Here is an 18,807-nt window from a genome sequence, read left to right as displayed (position 1 = left end):
AGTTCTGTTGAAAAAAGACAAGTCATTGGTCGAACCGCCGAATATTAAAAGTATTCGTTTCACCCCTGATTGGATAACCACTTACACAAGGGCTTGCATAAGGCAACAACATTGAAATTGTATAAGGCAATTTACACAACGCATTAGAATACAGTAACCTTTTCACTGGAGTCCTGCTGAAAACTGATATAAGGTAAGATTTATGTGCAGAGTTTGAATGTAATTATCTCTTCTTCTCCCAAACGAATAAACAGCAGCACACCCTCACACAGTAGGTCCATGTTCTGAAATAAGTGTTCATCTCAGTATTACAGTTGTGATTACAGTATTGCATAACTAACGACATAATAATAGTATAGAATAAAAAATGTTGCAGGTGCATGCAAAACTCATGACGTAATCTTATGCAAGAGATATTCACTGCACGTATGATTTGTCTCTACGATTGTTCATTGCATATTTATGGTAAGTCTTCACTTTTGTACACTGGTACGCACAATTTTCTAGAGGTAATTGTCATATTAGGCTCTTTTGGAATTTAGCAGTTTGAGGCTATTGCTGTATAAATTATACACTGTAGACTCGTTTTCTTTATTGTTCAGTGTGCTGCCTGCTATACCTGCTCTCACCAACCGATATTCTGCAGTAGCCTATACTATGCTATGCATGCCCTATGATTCTAATGTTGATATCAAAATATGGTGTTTAAAAACATGTATTAACATGTAACTTTTTAAATATTTAACTAAAAGCCCATTTGGTGTCTGTTGCAGAGTTGGGGAATTTGGATCAATTCCATTTCTATTCAGATTGTTGTGATGATGCTGCGTTGGTGGGCGGGTCTTCCCCTGCTCCTCCCCCTCCTGGTGCTGTGTGGGCGTGGTTTGGCCCAGAGTTCCGAGCCCATGTTTCGGTCGGTGACTGAGACAGTCCTACCGCCTGACAACCAGCACAACCCCACCCAGCTGAACTATGGGATGGCTGTTACTGATGTGGATGGAGACGGAGACCTGGAGGTGGTGGTGGCGGGGTGAGAGGGGAGGGGGGGTTAGATAAAGAAAGAGAGAGCCAGAGAGTTGGAGAGGGCATTCAAATGCCATCATTGAGTACAGTTTACTGGACCATAGGACTTTACAGGCTATGCATAAATTACCCAATATTCTCAACCTACACCCATTCTTGGGTACAACAGCCCTAACCTGGTCCTGAAGTTGGGGCTCTGGTCAAAGTAGTGCACTATCCAGGGAATAGGGCTCTGGTCAAAGTAGTGCACTATCCAGGGAATATGGCTCTGGTCAAAGTAGTGCACTATCCAGGGAATAGGGTGCCATTTAGGACTACACCTACCAATGTTCTCCACTACACCTACTAATGTTCTCCACTGCACCTACTAATATTCTCCACTACACCTACTAATGTTCTCCACTTCCATTGTCAGGTACAACGGTCCTAACCTGGTCCTGAAGTATGACCGTGGTCAGCAGAGGCTGGTGAACATAGCGGTGGATGACCGCAGCTCTCCATTCTACGCCCTGAGAGACCCCCTGGGGAACGCCATCGGGGTGACTGCCTGCGACGTAGACGGGGACGGGCGGGAGGAGATTTACTTCCTCAATACAAACAACGCTTACTCTGGTAAATAACAATAATAACAGCACGTAAACACAAACACCATCAACACTAACAACAACAACAGTTACTCTGGTAGTCAGTAGTAATCTTCTTTTGGAAGGTCGGGCCACATACTCTGACAAGCTCTTTAAGTTCCGTAACGGACACTTCGAGGACCTGCTGGGTGATGACATCAACGTGCGCCGAGGAGTAGCCAATCGGATGGCAGGACGCTCCGTGGCGTGTGTGGACAGAAAAGTATGTAAACAGTCTATCCATCAATCCATCCTCTCTCACTATTTTCTCTGTCCGTCTGTGTGTCTGTCTGTCGTCTATATGTCTGTACCCACCCCCCCCCTCTAACCCCACTCTTTCTCTCTCCTGTAGGGTACAGGGCGTTATGCTGTGTATGTAGCTAACTATGCCAGTGGAAATGTTGGTCCCCATGCCCTGATAGAGATGGACGAGGCAGCCAGTGACCTGGCCAAGGGCATCATCGCCTTGTCTGACGTAGCAGCACAGGCCGGGGTCAACAAGTACACAGGTACTGGACAAGAGTGAATGGAAGAAATGTGTGTGTGTGTGGCGCTTACTCATCTCAAACTAATACCTTCTATATTATGTATCTGTTTGTCTCCTCCCACCAGGTGGGCGTGGTGTAGTGGTTGGACCAATCCTGAGCCAGAGCAACTCTGATGTGTTCTGTGACAACGAGAACGGACCTAACTTCCTGTTCCGGAACAATGGAGACGGAACCTTCACTGACATGGCTCAACAGGCAGGTGTGTCTAGGGTGGGTGGGTGTGTCTAGGGTGGGTGGGTGTGTCTAGGGTGGGTGTGTGGGAGGAAGGAGAGATAATTGGACCATAGCCATGATCTCTGCATAGTAGTTGTGATAACAGTGATGTGGCTCCCCCTGTAGGTGTGGAGGACCGCTATCAGCACGGCCGAGGTGTGGCGCTGGCAGACTTTAACGCTGACGGGAAGACTGATATCGTCTACGGAAACTGGAATGGCCAGCACAGACTGTACCTACAGGACAACAACCAGAGATTCAGGGTGAGAGAGGGGATGGAGGGAGGGAGAGAGAGAGAGAGAGAGGGAGGTTGGAGAGGAGTGGGGGTTGAAGCAGGATGGGAGAGGGAGGTTAGTGTAACAGATCAAAGGGAAGTGAATGGAATGGGAGGGCGACTGGGGAGGGATGGAAACAAAGACATTAAACCTCTCTGTTCGCTCCCTCCTCAGGACATAGCCAGTGGGTCGTTCTCCTCTCCCTCTCCCGTGCGGACGGTCATTGCTGCTGACTTTGACAATGACCAGGAGCTGGACATCTTCTTCAACAACATCGCCTACAGAGGACATGCCCCCAACAGGCTCTTTAGGTACCTCTGACACCAACTTTGACTTGAACTGTGTGTGTGAGAGAGATAGAAAGAGTTTCTGATGTGTGTTGTCTGCCTGCTCCTCCAGGGTGGCCAGGAGGGCTGGTGCTGACCCCCAGATAGAGGAGCTAAACGTGGGGGAGGCAGCAGAGCCACAGGGCCGGGGTACAGGTAACCACACCATGCAGACTCATTCTTTTGGTCCCTATACAACAGGGAAGTCAAACTCAATTCCCGGAGGACCGTGTATCAGCTGGTTTTGTTTCCGTGTCTAATTAAGACCTTGACAACCAGGTGAGAGGAGATCCTAACTCATCAATGACCTTCCTTTATCAAGAAAACTAGGAGCAAAAGTCTGCAGACACTCGGCACTCAAGAAATGGAGTTTGACTCCCCTTTTATACAAGATTAATAAAGTCTTCTTAAACTAATGTATTCTGTTTTTGCTAAGTATTAGTTAACATAAATTACAACACACCTGGTTCAGGTGGTTCACCTGGTTTACTAGGGCTAAACAGGCCCTGTTTTTGATTGGCCGTTTGATGTGTTCACTCTGTGATTGACAGGTGCCACGGTAACAGACTTTGACGAGGATGGTCAGTTGGACCTGCTGGTGGCTCATGGGGAGAGTGCCTCTCAGCCCATCTCTGTTTTCAAGGTTACTCAGGTCAGTCACTACCATAGAGGTAGATAGAGGGCATATCTTTGTATCTTTACCATATTTTTTTTATTTAATCTTTATTTAACTAGGGCAAGTCAGTTAAGAACAAATTCTTATTTACAATGACGGCCTACCAAAAGGCAGAAGACCTCCTGCGGGGACGGGGACTGGGATTAAAAAATATATATATAATAAAAATAACATATAAATATAGGACAAAACACACATCACGGCAAGAGAGACAACACTACATAAAGAGAGACCTAAGACAACAACATAGCAAGGCAGCAACACATGACAACACAGCATGGTAGCAACTCAACATGACGACAACAACATGGTAGCAGCACAAAACATGGTACCAACATTATTGGACACAGGCAAGAAGGTAGAGACAGCAATACATCACGCAAAGGAGCAACAAATGTCAGTAAGAGTGTCCATGATTGAGTCTTTGAATGAAGAGATTGAGATAAAACTGTCCAGTTTGAGTGTTTGTTGCAGCTCGCTCCAGTCACTAGCTGCAGCGAACTGAAAAGACGAGCGGCCTAGGGATGTGTGTGCTTTGGGGACCTTTAACAGAATGTGACTGGCAGAACGGGTGTTTGTATGGGGAGGATGAGGGCTGCAGTAGATATCTCGGGGGGGGGCCCTAAGAGGGTTTTATAAATAAGCATCAACCAGTGGATGTTGCAACGGGTATACAGAGATGATGAGTATAGAGTGCAGTGATGTGTCCTATAAGGAGCGTTGGTGGCAAATCTGATTCTGAATGGTAAAGAACATCTAGCAGCTCGAGACATATTCCTGACCCATCAGCTTTACCCTCTGACCTTTGACCCTGACAGGGCTCGTCCAATCACTGGCTGCGTGTAATCCCTCGCACGCGGTTCGGCTCCTTCGCCCGCGGGGCCCGGGTCACGGCCTACACCAATCAGAGCGGGGCTCTCATGCGCATCATCGACGGCGGCTCGGGGTACCTCTGTGAGATGGAGCCTGTCGCCCACTTTGGACTGGGTAACTTCCTGTTTACTTCCCATTTACGGCCTAATCCCAAATGGACCCTATGCACTTGTAGAGATCTGAGAGGATTTAATAGGTGCAGTCAATATGATAATTGCTCCAATTTCCTCTCTGGCTAGGAGGTGAAAGTTTCGCCATACTGCTTCTACCAATCAAATTCTCTCAGATCTCCACAAGTGCATAGGGCACAGTGGAGGCTGCTGAGGGGAGGATGGCTCATAATAATGTCTGGAACGGAGCAAATGGAATGGCATCAAACACCTTGAAATAATTTGTTTGATGTATTTGATACCATTCCGCTCCAGTCATTACCACACGTCCATTCTCCCCAATTTAAGGTGCCACCAACCTCCTGTGCATTAGACATCTTGTAGACATATTAGCTAGTATTTCTGGATAGCTTGTGTATTTATCTTCCTTTCTTCACATTGGCTCACAGGCAAGGACGAGGTCACCGTGGTGGAGGTCTATTGGCCGGATGGCCGTTCCGTGGCCCGCCCACTGCAGCCTGGTGACATGAACTCTGTGATGGAGATTAACTACCCTAAAGAGGGGGAGGAGTCTGTGCTGACCCCTGATACCCAGGTACGCACCGCGGACTTACACCATGACATATGAACTATGGCCCTGGGTAAAAGTTTCAGCCAATCCATCACCAGCTACTACATTCTTACCCTATGACAACAGTAGTTTTTCTGTTTAATTACATTGTGTGGCGATTTCTAACCGTTACATGATGACCTCACCGCTCGCGTTACGTGCGCTCACGTTCCAAAATAAATGGACACGTACATGTTATTCAATCATTGCATCCACAGTGCTCGCGCGCGTCAATGAGTGTCTGCGTAAAAAGGCGCTAAAATAGAACTTGATTCTATTTGCTGCAAGTCCCGCCTCTCCCATCTCCCCTCATTGGTTTTTAGTAGTAGATGAACTGAGTTCCACACTCCAGTCCAGTTGGTGGTGGTAATGCACCTTAAAGTTGGTTGCAAACCGCCATATAAAGTCCAAAGAAGAAGAAGCCTGAAGGAGGAGAGATTTCTAGAAACTAACTCGGTTTAGCCTTTTATCTGTGGATTCATTGTCAGAGTAGAGGACCTTGCGTATTTAAGGTAAAATAACAACCCAATGTTTATATCCCAGGACAAATTAGCTAGCAACAGCAAGCTAGCTAAATTGCCATAAATGTTTAATGCTTTTCAACCGGTCTCCAAATTTAATATAGTTGGTTCAGAGTTCGTTTTGATATTTCAACTTGTGTGTGGTGGGGTGGACAAAATCAACATGCGGACACCCGGTGTAGTCAGCATGTTAGACTTTCTCCCAAGAGCATCAGATGAAATACAAGTGTAGTTGATGATTCAGTCATTCTGTTAGCATTCAAAATGGTGGAGCTGGAAATGTCTTTGAACTGACGTTCTGGTCTTTTTCAGTGTGGGGAAGGATTCTTTGTCAAGAATGGCCGCTGTGCAGGTATGTAGATCTGTCTTGTCTGGCAGAGAATAGATGGAATATAACAACATTTACAATATAGTAAAACATACAGATTAATAAATTAAGTTCTGCTCTCTCTCTCCTCTCTGGCCCTCTCTATATCTGTCTCTCTTTTTCCCTCCTCTCTCTCTCTGCAGGTATATGAGGGCAGTGAATGAGATACCTTGAAGCAACATAAATATACCTTGTCATCAAGATAATGTATACTGTCGAAGACCAATGACACTACATATTGTTTTAGTCATTTGAACCAGTAGATTATCTCTGTTTTGCTTTGATCTTTCATGTGTCATCTTCTCTGTGAGTGTTACCTTTTTGTTGTTCTACTTTTCTTTGTTTTTCTTGACAAGTCAAACTGTTCCCCTTTGCTATTTTATTTGTTTTATAATAATTAACCATCCTTAATAAATCAATTAAACAACATTGATGGAATCCAACAATCTTTTCAAAGCACAAGATCTTATCCGTAATCAATTATTCCCATACCTTCTCCATCCCTCCATCTGACCCTTCTCCCTCACACTTTCCCCCAACCCCTCTATTCACCCTCCCCTTGTCTCACTACCTCATGCCTCACTACCCCCCCCACCAACCACCCTGGCCCTCCCCTGCCCCGTGCCAGACAACAACTAGTGAATCAGACTCTTTAAAGAAAATATTTAGTTGATAAATATTTTATCAACCAAATGTTTGTTGGGGATGAAATAAGGGCCCCTCAGTCACATGCCTCCATGGGGATTGCTTGACTGAGTCCCAAATGGTAGCCTGGTCAATCACTATATAGTGCACTACTTTTGACCACAGCCCTGATCAATCCTTATATAGTGCACTACTTTTGACCACAGCCCTCCCACGGACTCCAATGATGCTCCAGGAGTGTCAAGGTCCTACTGGATGAACTTTGACATGTATGCTGGTAGAGGGAGTGACCCATGACCCCTCAACTATGCACTTCCTTTTGGGGGGGGGGGGGGGGGGGGCATGCTCAGTTGGACCAAATAAGACGTTTGGCAATCATTATCTGTGATGTTCTGGAGAATCAGAAAATGAATGGGAATGGAACGTTCAGGCATGTTGTCTAACAGTTTGAAAACTGTGTGATACTGAATGTAATCTCGGAAACCCAGAACTAAAATTTCACATAATTGCATCAGATGCTTGATTAGGTTCTGGGGAGAGATACGATACTGGAGAAGTCAATTCAACGTCTATTCCACTGAAATGACATGGAACTCAAAGCCAGTGTTGCCCAGTGCGTATTTTCCTTGACAGTGAAAAATGACATTCATGTTAAAATGGAGCGATGGAAGAGCAGTAGTTATTTATTAAAGTTCTTCTGATCATGAGTATCAAACAACAAGCATTATGAAGGTTCCAGTTCTCTACTTTTGCATAAACATGTCCCAGATTAAAATAAAAAGGCAGACACTTCACATCAGGAAATAATTACATTTTGGCAGTTTATGGATCTTTGGAGGAGGGTTTGTGTAGCAAAAAAGGAAGGAGCGTTTGTGCGCGTGCAGGAAGAATTGTTCATTACTTTATTTTACAGGGTCCTGGTGCAAGCTTTTGTTCCAGACCAGCACTAAAACACCAGGACCAGGATTGAAGAACACTATGTTAAAGGATGCTACATAGTCTATACAGGTAGCTGTGTATTTGCATAATGATGATGTAGGAGAGCTGGTGGTTCAGCACACTGAAGACAAGAGGTTAGCTGGGTTGTGGAGTGTTTGATGCCAAGCTGCATTATGACACTGACCAGTGGATGGTACCAGAGCCATTTATAGAGGCTAAAATATATGTCTCTGGATGGAACTAGCTACATTCATCTGTTTGCTACTAGGCCTATTCACAAGACACCAAACGGCAGAAAACAAACTGAAACAGTAGAGGGACTACCTGAAACTTGTCCAATAACAACTGTTTTCCCTGGTTAAAACGTTTTACTACGATGTGCACTAATGAATGCAGGTAGGTGTGTAGTAGTCCATCACGGTTCCATGTCAACTGACATCCTATTCCCTATCTTGTACACTACTATCCTCCATACAGTGCACTACTTTTAACCAGTGCCCCAAACTAGTGCACTATAGGAGGACTTGTGTCCCAAATGGCTCCCTATTCCCAATATAGTGGGGGGTTTTTTCCGTTTTTTTTTTACCAGGGCCCGAAAAAGCTGCCATTTGGGACGTAACCAAAATGCAATTTTAAATCATCAGTATTCCCAACGTTGATGAATTCGGCTTGATCTGCTCCGGTCCATGTGGTTCAGTTGCAATCGAGTGTTCGGTCGGTTAGCTCAAGTTTGTTACGGTCAGGGCCATTGTGGTTGCGGTAGGTGAGGCATACCCAGTCCACCAACTGCTGTTGGGGTGGTTCTCTAAGGGACCAGGGTTGTAGAGCTCCAGGGATCAGGGGGGTAGAGGTGCCGTGGAGCCAGTCACCAAACACCGCGGTTGGGTGTAGTGTTCCAGGGACCGGGGGGGGGGGTGAGGAGGTGACATGTACCCGGTCACCGAGCACTGCTGCCGGACGTAGAGCTGGAGCCTGAGCAGGAGCCACTGGAGCCTCGGTCCTCATAGATAGAGATCTCTATCTGGACAGGATGGGGTTAAAGGAAGGAACACACTCCGATAGGGTGGGTCTATAGCCAGGGCCTGGGTCTATAGCCAGGGGCTGGGTCTATAGCCAGGGCCTGGGTCTATAGCCAGGGGCTGGGTCTATAGCCAGGGGCTGGGTCGATAGCCAGGGCCTGGGTCGATAGCCAGGGCCTGGGTCTATAGCCAGGGGCTGGGTCGATAGCCAGGGGCTGGGTCTATAGCCAGGGGCTGGGTCGATAGCCAGGGGCTGGGTCTATAGCCAGGGCCTGGGTCGATAGCCAGGGCCTGGGTCTATAGCCAGGGGCTGGGTCGATAGCCAGGGCCTGGGTCTATAGCCAGGGGCTGGGTCTATAGCCAGGGCCTGGGTCTATAGCCAGGGGCTGGGTCTATAGCCAGGGGCTGGGTCTATAGCCAGGGGCTGGGTCGATAGCCAGGGCCTGGGTCTATAGCCAGGGCCTGGGTCTATAGCCAGGGCCTGGGTCTATAGCCAGGGCCTGGGTCTATAGCCAGGGGCTGGGTCTATAGCCAGGGCCTGGGTCTATAGCCAGGGCCGGGGTCTATAGCCAGGGGCTGGGTCTATAGCCAGGGCCTGGGTCTAAAGCCAGGGGCTGGGTCTATAGCCAGGGGCTGGGTCTATAGCCAGGGGCTGGGTCTATAGCCAGGGGCTGGGTCTATCCAATACACACACACACTGTACAAGATCCTTATTCTTGGGAGCCCAGATGTGTACTGTTGACACTTCATCTCTCTCGCTCCATCTCTTTCACCCTCTCTTTAAATCTCCATACATGTGCACTGTTCACTCTCTCTCTGTCTATATTGTTTTTCTTCATCTCTCTGTGTTTTTCTTCATCTCTGTCTATGTTTTTCTTTATCTGTCTCTCTCTCACACACACACACAGAGCAGCAGTAGTAGCTGTAAGGATACGACCCTCATGCCCCTCTCGATGGGGTCAGTGATGAGTAGACCTCGGGGGGCGTAGATCTTCTCATTCTGCTCCTGGATGTACCTGCCTATCTTCTTCAACACCTGGGGGGGATTGAGAAAGAGGGGGGAGGAAAGGGGGAGAGAACAGAAAGAGGCAGGGAGAGAAAGAAATAACAAAACAGTATGACAGAAAGTAAGGAACATACACTACCATTCAAAAGTTTGGGGTCACTTAGAAATGTCCTTGTTTTTGAAAGAAAAGCTATTTTTTTGTACAATAACATCAAATTGATCAGAAATACAAATTGTTAATGTTGTAAATGACTATTGTAGCTGGAAACGGCTGATTTTTTTAATGGAATATCTACAGAGGCGTACAGAGGCACATTATCAGCAACCATCACTCCTGTGTTCCAATGGCACGTTGTGTTAGCTAATCCATCTTTATCATTTTAAAAGGCTAATTGATCATTAGAAAACCTTTTTGCAATTATGTTAGCACAGCTGAAAACGGTTCTGATTAAAGAAGCTATAAAACTGGCCTTCTTTAGACAAGTTGAGAATCTGGAGCATCAGCATTTGTGGGTTCAATTACAGGCTCAAAATGGGCAGAAACAAAGAACTTTCTTCTGAAACTTGTCAGTCTATTCTTGTTCTGAGAAATGACGGCTATTCCATGCGAGAAATTGCCAAGAAACTGAAGATCTCGTACAGCGCTGTGTACTACTGCCTTCACAGAACAGTGCAAACTGGCTCTAACCAGAATAGAAAGAGGAGTGGGAGGCCCCGTGCACAGCTGAACAAGAGGACAGTACAGTCGTGGCCAAAAGTTTTGAGAATGGCACAATATTAATTTTCACAAAGTCTGCTGCCTCAGTTTGTATGATGGCAATTTGCATATACTCCAGAATATTATGAAGAGTGATCAAATGAATTGCAATTAATTGCAAAGTCCCTATTTGCCATGCAAATGAACTGAATCCCCCAAAAAAAACATTTCCACTGCATTTCAGCCCTGCCACAAAAGGACCAGCTGACATCATGTCAGTGATTCTCTCGTAAACACAGGTGTGAGTGTTGACGAGGACAAGGCTGGAGATCACTCTGTCATGATGATTGAGTATGAAAAACAGACTGGAAGCTTCAAAAGGAGGGTGGTTCTTGGAATCATTGTTTTTCCTCTGTCAACCATGGTTACCTGCAAGGAAACACGTGCCATCATCATTGCTTTGCACAAAAAGGGCTTCACAGGCAAGGATATTGCTGCCAGTAAGATTGCACCTAAATCAACCATTTATCGGATCATCAAGAACTTCAAGGAGAGTGGTTCAATTGTTGTGAAGAAGGCTTCAGGGCGCCCAAGAAAGTCCAGTAAGCGCCAGGACCGTCTCCTAAAGTTGATTCAGCTGCGGGATCTGGGCAACACCAGTACAGAGCTTGCTCAGGAATGGCAGCAGGCAGGTGTGAGTGCATCTGCACGCACAGTGAGGCAAAGACGTTTGGAGGATGGCCTGGTGTCAAGAAGGGCAGCAAAGAAGCCACTTCTCTCCAGGAAAAACATCAGGGACAGACTGATATTCTGCAAAAGGTACAGGGATTGGACTGCTGAGGACTGGGGTAAAGTCATTTTCTCTGATGAATCCCCTATCCGATTGTTTGGGGCATCCGGAAAAAAGCTTGTCCGGAGAAGACAAGGTGAGCGCTACCATCAGTCCTGTGTCATGCCAACAGTAAAGCATCCTGAGACTATTCATGTGTGGGGTTGATTCTCAGCCAAGGGAGTGGGCTCACTCACAATTTTGCCTAAGAACACAGCCATGAATAAAGAATGGTACCAACACATCCTCCGAGAGCAACTTCTCCCAACAATCCAGGAACAGTTTGGTGATAAACAATACCTTTTCCAGCATGATGGAGCACCTTGCCTTAAGGCAAAAGTGATAACTAAGTGGCTCAGGGAACAAAACATCGATATTTTGGGTCCAGGGCCAGGAAACTCCCCAGACCTTAATCCCATTGAGAACTTGTGGTCAATCCTCAAGAGGCGGGTGGACAAACAAAACCCCACAAATTCTGACAAACTCCAAGCATTGATTATGCAAGAATGGGCTGCCATCAGTCAGGATGTGGCCCAGAAGTTAATTGACAGCATGCCAGGGCGGATTGCAGAGGTCTTGAAAAAGAAGGGTCAACACTGCAAATATTGACTCTTTGCATCAACTTCATGTAATTGTCAATTAAAGCCTTTGACGCTTATGAAATGCTTGTAATTATACTTCAGTATTCCATAGTAACATCTGCCAAAAATATCTAAAGACACTGAAGCAGCAAACTTTGTGAAAATCAATATTTGTGTCATTCTCAAAACTTTTGGCCACGACTGTACATTAGTGTCTAGTTTGAGAAACAGACACCTCACAAGTCCTCTACTGGCAGCTTCATTAAATAGTACCCACAAAACACCAGTCTCAACGTCAACAGTGAAGAGGCGACTCCGGGAGGCTGGCCTTCTAGGCAGAGTTCCTCTGTCCAGTGTCTGTGTTCTTTTACCCATCTTAATCTTTTCTTTTTATTGGCCAGTCTGAGATATGGCTTTTTCTTTGTAACTCTGCCTAGAAGGCCAGACCCCTGGAGTCGCCCCTTCACTGTTGACGTTGAGACTGGTGTTTTGGGCCTCAGGTTCTACTACGTGGTTCTACTGTGGTCGTAATGTTTCTACTGTGTGGTTCTACTGTGGTCGTAATGTGTTTCTATTGTGTGGTTCTACTGTGGTGTTCTACTGTGGTTTTCTACTATGTGGTTCTACTGTGTTTATATTGTGGTCTTACTGAAGTTCTACTGTGGTTCTATTGTGGTGGTTTAGCCCGGTCTCACCTTCTCATAGCGTGTCTCCATACAGAGGAAGATGAGGTAGGCTGTAGCGCAGGCCAGACATCCCTCCAGGTAGGACTGGCCTCCCATCTTCTCTGCCTCCGCATAGTAAATATTCAACCTCTTCACTGTGTCCTCAAACAACGGCCGCTCAATCTGACAGAGACACACTCAGTTAGCGGTCTTTTCAGCCATTAGTGTGTGTGTGTGTGTGTGTGTGTGTGTGTGTGTGTGTGTGTGTGTGTGTGTGTGTGTGGGGGGGGGGAGACTACCCACCCTGCTCTCCAGCTCAGAGGGGAACTTGGTCTGGAAGCGGCAGGTGGTCCCTTCACTGTAGTCTCTCTGCAGGAACACCTTGTTGGCCAGAGATGCACTGTGCCTCAACTCTTGGAGGTTATGGAACTACAGGACACAAACACACATGCGTGCGAGCGTGCGCACACACACCCACCCACCCCCCATATTTGGGGAGAGAGAGAGGAGAGAAAAAGGGGTGTGAGGAATAGAGGGGGGGGCGAGAGAGAGTATGTATACAAACAGTGGCTGATGTAGTCTTTAGAGGTATACGATGATAGAGGAGAGGTGTTCAATCAAAGTCTGTCTGGCGGTCCGTTGGATCACGGCCCAGACACAGACACACTATCTCTCCTCTCTCTCTATCTGGTCTTCTCTCTCTGTAGCTCTCTCCTTTCTTCTCTCCCTTCCCCCTCTCTCTCTCTCTCTCCTTTGCTTCTCTCCCTTCCCCTCTCTCTTCTCCTCTCTGTAGCTCTCTCCTTTCTTCTCTCCCTTCCCCCTCTCTCTTCTCTCTCTGTAGCTCTCTCCTTTCTTCTCTCCCTTCCCCCTCTCTCTTCTCTCTCTGTAGCTCTCTCCTTTCTTCTCTCCCTTCCCCCTCTCTCTTCTCTCTCTGTAGCTCTCTCCTTTCTTCTCTCCCTTCCCCTCTTCTCTCTCTCTCCTTTCTTCTCTCCCTTCCCCTCTCTCTTCTCTCTCTGTAGCTCTCTCCTTTCTTCTCTCCCTTCCCCCTCTCTCTTCTCTCTCTGTAGCTCTCTCCTTTCTTCTCTCCCTTCCCCCTCTCTCTTCTCTCTCTGTAGCTCTCTCCTTTCTTCTCTCCCTTCCCCCTCTCTCTTCTCTCTCTGTAGCTCTCTCCTTTCTTCTCTCCCTTCCCCCTCTTCTCTCTCTGGCTCTCCCTTTCTTCTCTCCCTTCCCCTCTCTCTTCTCTCTCTGTAGCTCTCTCCTTTCTTCTCTCCCTTCCCCTCTTCTCTCTCACTCCTTTCTTCTCTCCCCCTCCTCTCACTCCTCTCTCTGTAGCTTTTTGTCTCTCTCTCTCCTGACCATGCACACTGCTACAGCAGCCGGATCATGGAATTGAGCCAAGAGAAGAAGGCCCAACATCACAGAACAGCTCACAACAAATCAATCTCTGTAAGAACAGGGTTAGAAGGCTCAATAGGCCAACGATGGCACCAAATGGTCGTTTCCCCCCCATAAAGAAGCTCGATGTCCATAGTTGTGGACTTAGGCGTGGGGGAGGTGTGTAGGCCAGTCTAGTTTCTTGCTTTGGGAAACTAGTTTAGGCTGTTATGGTTCGTCAAGCTTGTTTCCCCAATGTGTCGCTGAATGAAAGGCAATAAAAAAGGCAGTTGGACCGAATAACGGAAATGAAAAGATCCGTCTAAATGCGGAGATGTTCTCTCCTTGACCTCAATGGGTTGCTGTCCACGGTGCTGATATCTCTTTAAAAGGTTTCAGCACTAGCACGGGCCAGCCTGCCTATACCGGATTAACGGCGGAAAACTAGAGACAAAAAAATAAGAGCTCTGCTTTCACCAAAACAGCTTAACGGAGCGAGGATTGCTTGTTTATTGTAGCATAGCGTGCCCTGGAAATGCTGTTTGTGCTACAAAGTGTATTCCTCTAACTAACCTCTATTCAGGCACGTAGCCTTCCTACACCTTTAATATGGCAATATAATGATATAGGGATTATATGATATTCACATACCATGTCGGTCAGGGTGACCGAAGAAGTGTTAAAATGACAAGGCTTCCATTTCTAATCAAAGCAGACGATTTATTTGCCCAAATGAACCTGCCTGCCTGACCCGTTTGAGCAAACGTTATATTCGAAATTAACTTTTTATACGTAAATAAACAACTGTTGTGTTGATTTCTATCGTTGCTGGGTAACAGAGATTGAAATGATTGTATGCTACACAGTCCTTTCTACCATAGGGCTAACCTTGCTGTTACTGACAAGCCATTCAAACGTTCAGAACATAGGTTACAACTCTCTCCACAAGGCTACCTGCTCATATGAAAGACAATATAACCATATGCCCATAGAGGTAAAGGGAAAGACATAGGCTAATGAAGAGGATAGATGATTCTATTCATTCTCACCTCTGTCGCCATGTTTCCATCTGACGGCGTAAGGCTACTAAGACGAGTCCCGGAGCTCAAAGCGCTTTACTGGGACACGGGGACGGGTTGGAGGGCGGGAGGAAGAGACTGAGGGGGAGGAGAGGAGGATGAGAGGAGGGGTAGGGTGGGGCAGACAGCGGCGGGGGTTGGGAGGACCTCACACGAGGGGGTAGGGCGCGGGGCGTGGTCTATATATCATTGCGTAGCACTAATGTACAGTCGTGGCCAAAAGTTTTGAGAATGACACAAATATTAATTTTCACAAAGTTTGCTGCTTCAGTGTCTTTAGATATTTTTGTCAGATGTTACGATGGAATACTGAAGTATAATTACAAGCATTTCATACGAGTCAAAGGCTTTAATTGACAATTACATGAAGTTGATGCAAAGAGTCAATATTTGCAGTGTTGACCCTTCTTTTTCAAGACCTCTGCAATCCGCCTGACATGCTGTCAATTAACTTCTGTGCCACATCCTGACTGATGGCAGCCCATTCTTGCATAATCAATGCTTGGAGTTTGTCAGAATTTGTGGGTTTTTGTTTGTCCACACGCCTCTTGAGGATTGACCACAAGTTCTCAATGGGATTAAGGTCTGGGGAGTTTCCTGGCCCTGGACCCAAAATATCGATGTTTTGTTCCCCGAGCCACTTAGTTATCACTTTTGCCTTATGGCAAGGTGCTCCATCATGCTGGAAAAGGCATTGTTCGTCACCAAACTGTTCCTAGATGGTTGGGAGAAGTTGCTCTCAGAGGATGTGTTGGTACCATTCTTTATTCATGGCTGTGTTCTGAGGCAAAATTGTGAGTGAGCCCACTCCCTTGGCTGAGAATCAACCCCACACATGAATAGTCTCAGGATGCTTTACTGTTGGCATGACACAGGACTGATGGTAGCGCTCACCTTGTCTTCTCCGGACAAGCTTTTTTCCGGATGCCCCAAACAATCGGATAGGGGATTCATCAGAGAAAATGACTTTACCCCAGTCCTCAGCAGTCCAATCCCTGTACCTTTTGCAGAATATCAGTCTGTCCCTGATGTTTTTCCTGGAGAGAAGTGGCTTCTTTGCTGCCCTTCTTGACACCAGGCCATCCTCCAAAAGTCTTTGCCTCACTGTGCGTGCAGATGCACTCACATCTGCCTCCTGCCATTCCTGAGCAAGCTCTGTACTGGTGGTGCCCCGATCCCGCAGCTGAATCAACTTTAGGAGACGGTCCTGGCGCTTGCTGGACTTTCTTGGACGCCCTGAAGCCTTCTTCACAACAATTGAACCGCTCTCCTTGAAGTTCTTGATGATCCGATAAATGGTTGATTTAGGTGCAATCTTACTGGCAGCAATATCCTTGCCTGTGAAGCCCTTTTTGTGCAAAGCAATGATGATGGCACGTGTTTCCTTGCAGGTACCCATGGTTGACAGAGGAAGAATAATGATTCCAAGAACCACCCTCCTTTTGAAGCTTCCAGTCTGTTATTCGAACTCAATCAGCATGACAGAGTCATCTCCAGCCTTGTCCTCGTCAACACTCACACCTGTGTTAACGAGAGAATCACTGACATGATGTCAGCTGGTCCTTTTGTGGCAGGGCTGAAATGCAGTGGAAATGTTTTTGGGGGATTCAGTTCATTTGCATGGCAAAGAGGGACTTTGCAATTAATTGCAATTAATCTGATCACTCTTCATAACATTCTGGAGTATATGCAAATTGCCATCATACAAACTGAGGCAGCAGACTTTGTGAAAATTCATATTTGTGTCATTCTCAAAACTTTTGGCTACGACTGTACATGCCTCTTCTTGTTTCCTTTCCTTCTGGTATTACAAACTGACTTGAGGAGATAGGAAAGGTGGAAACAATATGGAGGAAGACAGGTTAAAGTAAGGAAGACAACATAGTAAGGAAAGTGGACAAGGAATGTAAGGAAGCTACTTCAGACTATTGAGATTCACCCTGGGTTGTGAGGAGAGGATTGGAGAGGAACCTGAATCCTTCTGGCATGTGGTGGATCTGGGTTGTGAGGAGAGGATTGGAGAGGAACCTTCTGGCATGTGGTGGATCTGGGTTGTGAGGAGAGGATTGGAGAGGAACCTGGAGCCTTCTAGCATGTGGTGGATTTGGGTTGTGAGGAGAGGAACCTGGAGCCTTCTAGCATGTGGTGGATTTGGGTTGAGTAGTGACCATAGAGTTAGATAGAGGACTCTAGTGCCCAAAAGCCTGTTTTAGCATGGGCAGCACCATTGAAGACCATTCTGAAGTAGTCAACTGGGTGTGACTTCCTATGGGTTAAGGAAGGGTCACGAGTCCATCCAGGTCACAAGGGATCAGCCAATGAATTATACTCCTGAGCAAGCACTCCATAACTGCAGGTGGCAGTAAATCACCAACCTTGGCTTTATATCTGTTCAAACAACACAATGCAAGTGGCAGTGTGCACCCTTTCAGTTTGTTTACCAACTCATAGAAGTAGTAGATGAAGAATGGACTACTTCAAAATGGAGATGACCTCTATGGCGCTGCTTAGCTCTCACAGACGCCATAATGGGACAGATACAATGTCTACCTAAGTCTACGGTAGTGAAACGCCAACAGATGCACCAAACCTGCAGGGCACACTCTTTTTAAATGTTTTATTTTTTTAACAGAGCTCTCTACAACTAGGCTGGAAAAAGGCAGGAAAAATACACCATAAGTTAATTTCAAACATTCAAAATCACAGTTTATTGAAGCAATGAAGAGTAAACAAACTCCTCCATTCTGTCAAGATAATCAATCAAATGAATGAATTAATAAATTGGATAAATATAAACTTTCAGTGGATTGAATATAGGTGATCACAATGGTAAAAGTGTAACATGTACATTCTTATGTGTCAATCTAAAACCTGTGCTGTGTTCAAATACCCATACCAACATCCTGTATACTACATACTTAATGAGTATATACTACATACTATTTGTTCATGTTAGAATACCGGTACTGTAAACGAAGGGTATCCCTTCAGTTGAGTGTACTAGCACTTCGCCTGTCTAGTAGAAGTTTATGCTGTTGCTATGCAACCTCTTGCCAGCTTGTGAGCATAACAAATGACTAGCTAGACATTTTACGATTTCGGCTGTGTCCGTAAATTCACCCATGGAGTGCAAGAGAGCGCTCAGAATGCGCTCTGGGCATTCGTAAAACCAGATCGTTTCGGTCTCGGAGCCCACACTAGACGCTCTGGCCAAGGAGTAGGGTTTATCCGAGCATTCTGTCCTCACAATGGCAGTCAAGCACCCAAGCTAACTGGCTAGCTACCTCCAGACACAAATGAGAGAAACCCTCACTCACTCTGACCATTTTACTCGCCCTAGCAGAGCTGGTAGGGCTGTTTTCATTTTATGCAGAGTGTTGGTGACTAACTGTGCTGCAGGCAACAATTTAATTACGCTTTATTTTTTTCCAACGCTTACTGACACCGGCCATATTCAACGCGTTTTATTCAGCTATTCTGTGCACTGGCACACAGATGAGAGATGCTCTGAAATCAGAGTAGATAGCCAGAATGAACAATGTCCATTGAGAACGCACGACGACTCTACCACTTAGCTAAGAATGATGTGAATAATCAAGTCAATAAACATTGGGTAGTTAGCTAGATAGTTAATATATATAATATTATAATATAATGTATTAGTAGCCAACTAACGTTAGGTAGCTAGCTAACAGCTAACATACTGCTGAATGACATGCTGCGGTTCGTAAGGACAGCGTAGCTAATAAATTGTCAGCCAACATAACGTTTAACTTATTTGAAAAGTCATTACTTTATTACATTGCTC

At 46.1% G+C, this 18,807-nt stretch overlaps 2 protein-coding genes across 3 annotated transcripts; one reads left to right on the top strand and one right to left on the bottom strand.

The window, feature by feature from the left end:
* The first annotated feature begins 31 nt into the window (after positions 1-31).
* Positions 32-6,594, top strand: LOC106591788 (cartilage acidic protein 1). 2 transcript variants are annotated; one of them, XM_014183027.3, is made up of 14 exons: positions 32-193; positions 774-1,030; positions 1,439-1,635; positions 1,733-1,869; positions 1,999-2,155; positions 2,259-2,393; positions 2,534-2,670; positions 2,857-2,993; positions 3,082-3,164; positions 3,560-3,660; positions 4,503-4,671; positions 5,117-5,262; positions 6,111-6,150; positions 6,309-6,594. In XM_014183027.3, the coding sequence occupies exons 2-14, from the start codon at positions 819-821 to the stop codon at positions 6,314-6,316; spliced, it is 1,659 nt and encodes a 552-aa protein (XP_014038502.2). In that variant the 5' UTR covers positions 32-193; positions 774-818; the 3' UTR covers positions 6,317-6,594. The 2 variants fall into 2 exon arrangements, with proteins under 2 accessions (XP_014038502.2, XP_014038491.2); XM_014183016.3 differs by lacking the exon at positions 32-193 and adding an exon at positions 383-465.
* An 883-nt stretch (positions 6,595-7,477) lies between these two features.
* LOC106591700 (golgin subfamily A member 7B) lies at positions 7,478-15,100 on the bottom strand. The gene is made up of 5 exons (XM_045690856.2): positions 14,970-15,100; positions 12,850-12,975; positions 12,577-12,729; positions 9,703-9,804; positions 7,478-8,770 (listed from the first exon to the last, which is right to left on the bottom strand). The coding sequence occupies exons 1-5, from the start codon at positions 14,979-14,981 to the stop codon at positions 8,687-8,689; spliced, it is 477 nt and encodes a 158-aa protein (XP_045546812.1). The 5' UTR covers positions 14,982-15,100; the 3' UTR covers positions 7,478-8,686.
* Positions 15,101-18,807: the final 3,707 nt, after the last annotated feature.

This window comes from Salmo salar, chromosome 12, assembly GCF_965601325.2.
Source record: "Salmo salar chromosome 12, fSalSal1, whole genome shotgun sequence".
Lineage (NCBI taxonomy): Eukaryota > Metazoa > Chordata > Actinopteri > Salmoniformes > Salmonidae > Salmo > Salmo salar.
This window is presented reverse-complemented; position numbering and strand designations above follow the sequence as displayed.

Coding starts and splice junctions, on each gene's coding strand:
- LOC106591788 (XM_014183016.3), top strand. Junction 2,671..2,856: donor ACAACAACCAGAGATTCAGG/GTGAGAGAGGGG, acceptor CTCCCTCCTCAG/GACATAGCCAGTGGGTCGTT. Junction 3,661..4,502: donor CTGTTTTCAAGGTTACTCAG/GTCAGTCACTAC, acceptor TGACCCTGACAG/GGCTCGTCCAATCACTGGCT.
- LOC106591700 (XM_045690856.2), bottom strand. Junction 9,805..12,576: donor TGGAGACACGCTATGAGAAG/GTGAGACCGGGC, acceptor AATCCCCCCCAG/GTGTTGAAGAAGATAGGCAG. Junction 8,771..9,702: donor TCGAGAGGGGCATGAGGGTC/GTATCCTTACAG, acceptor CATCCTGTCCAG/ATAGAGATCTCTATCTATGA.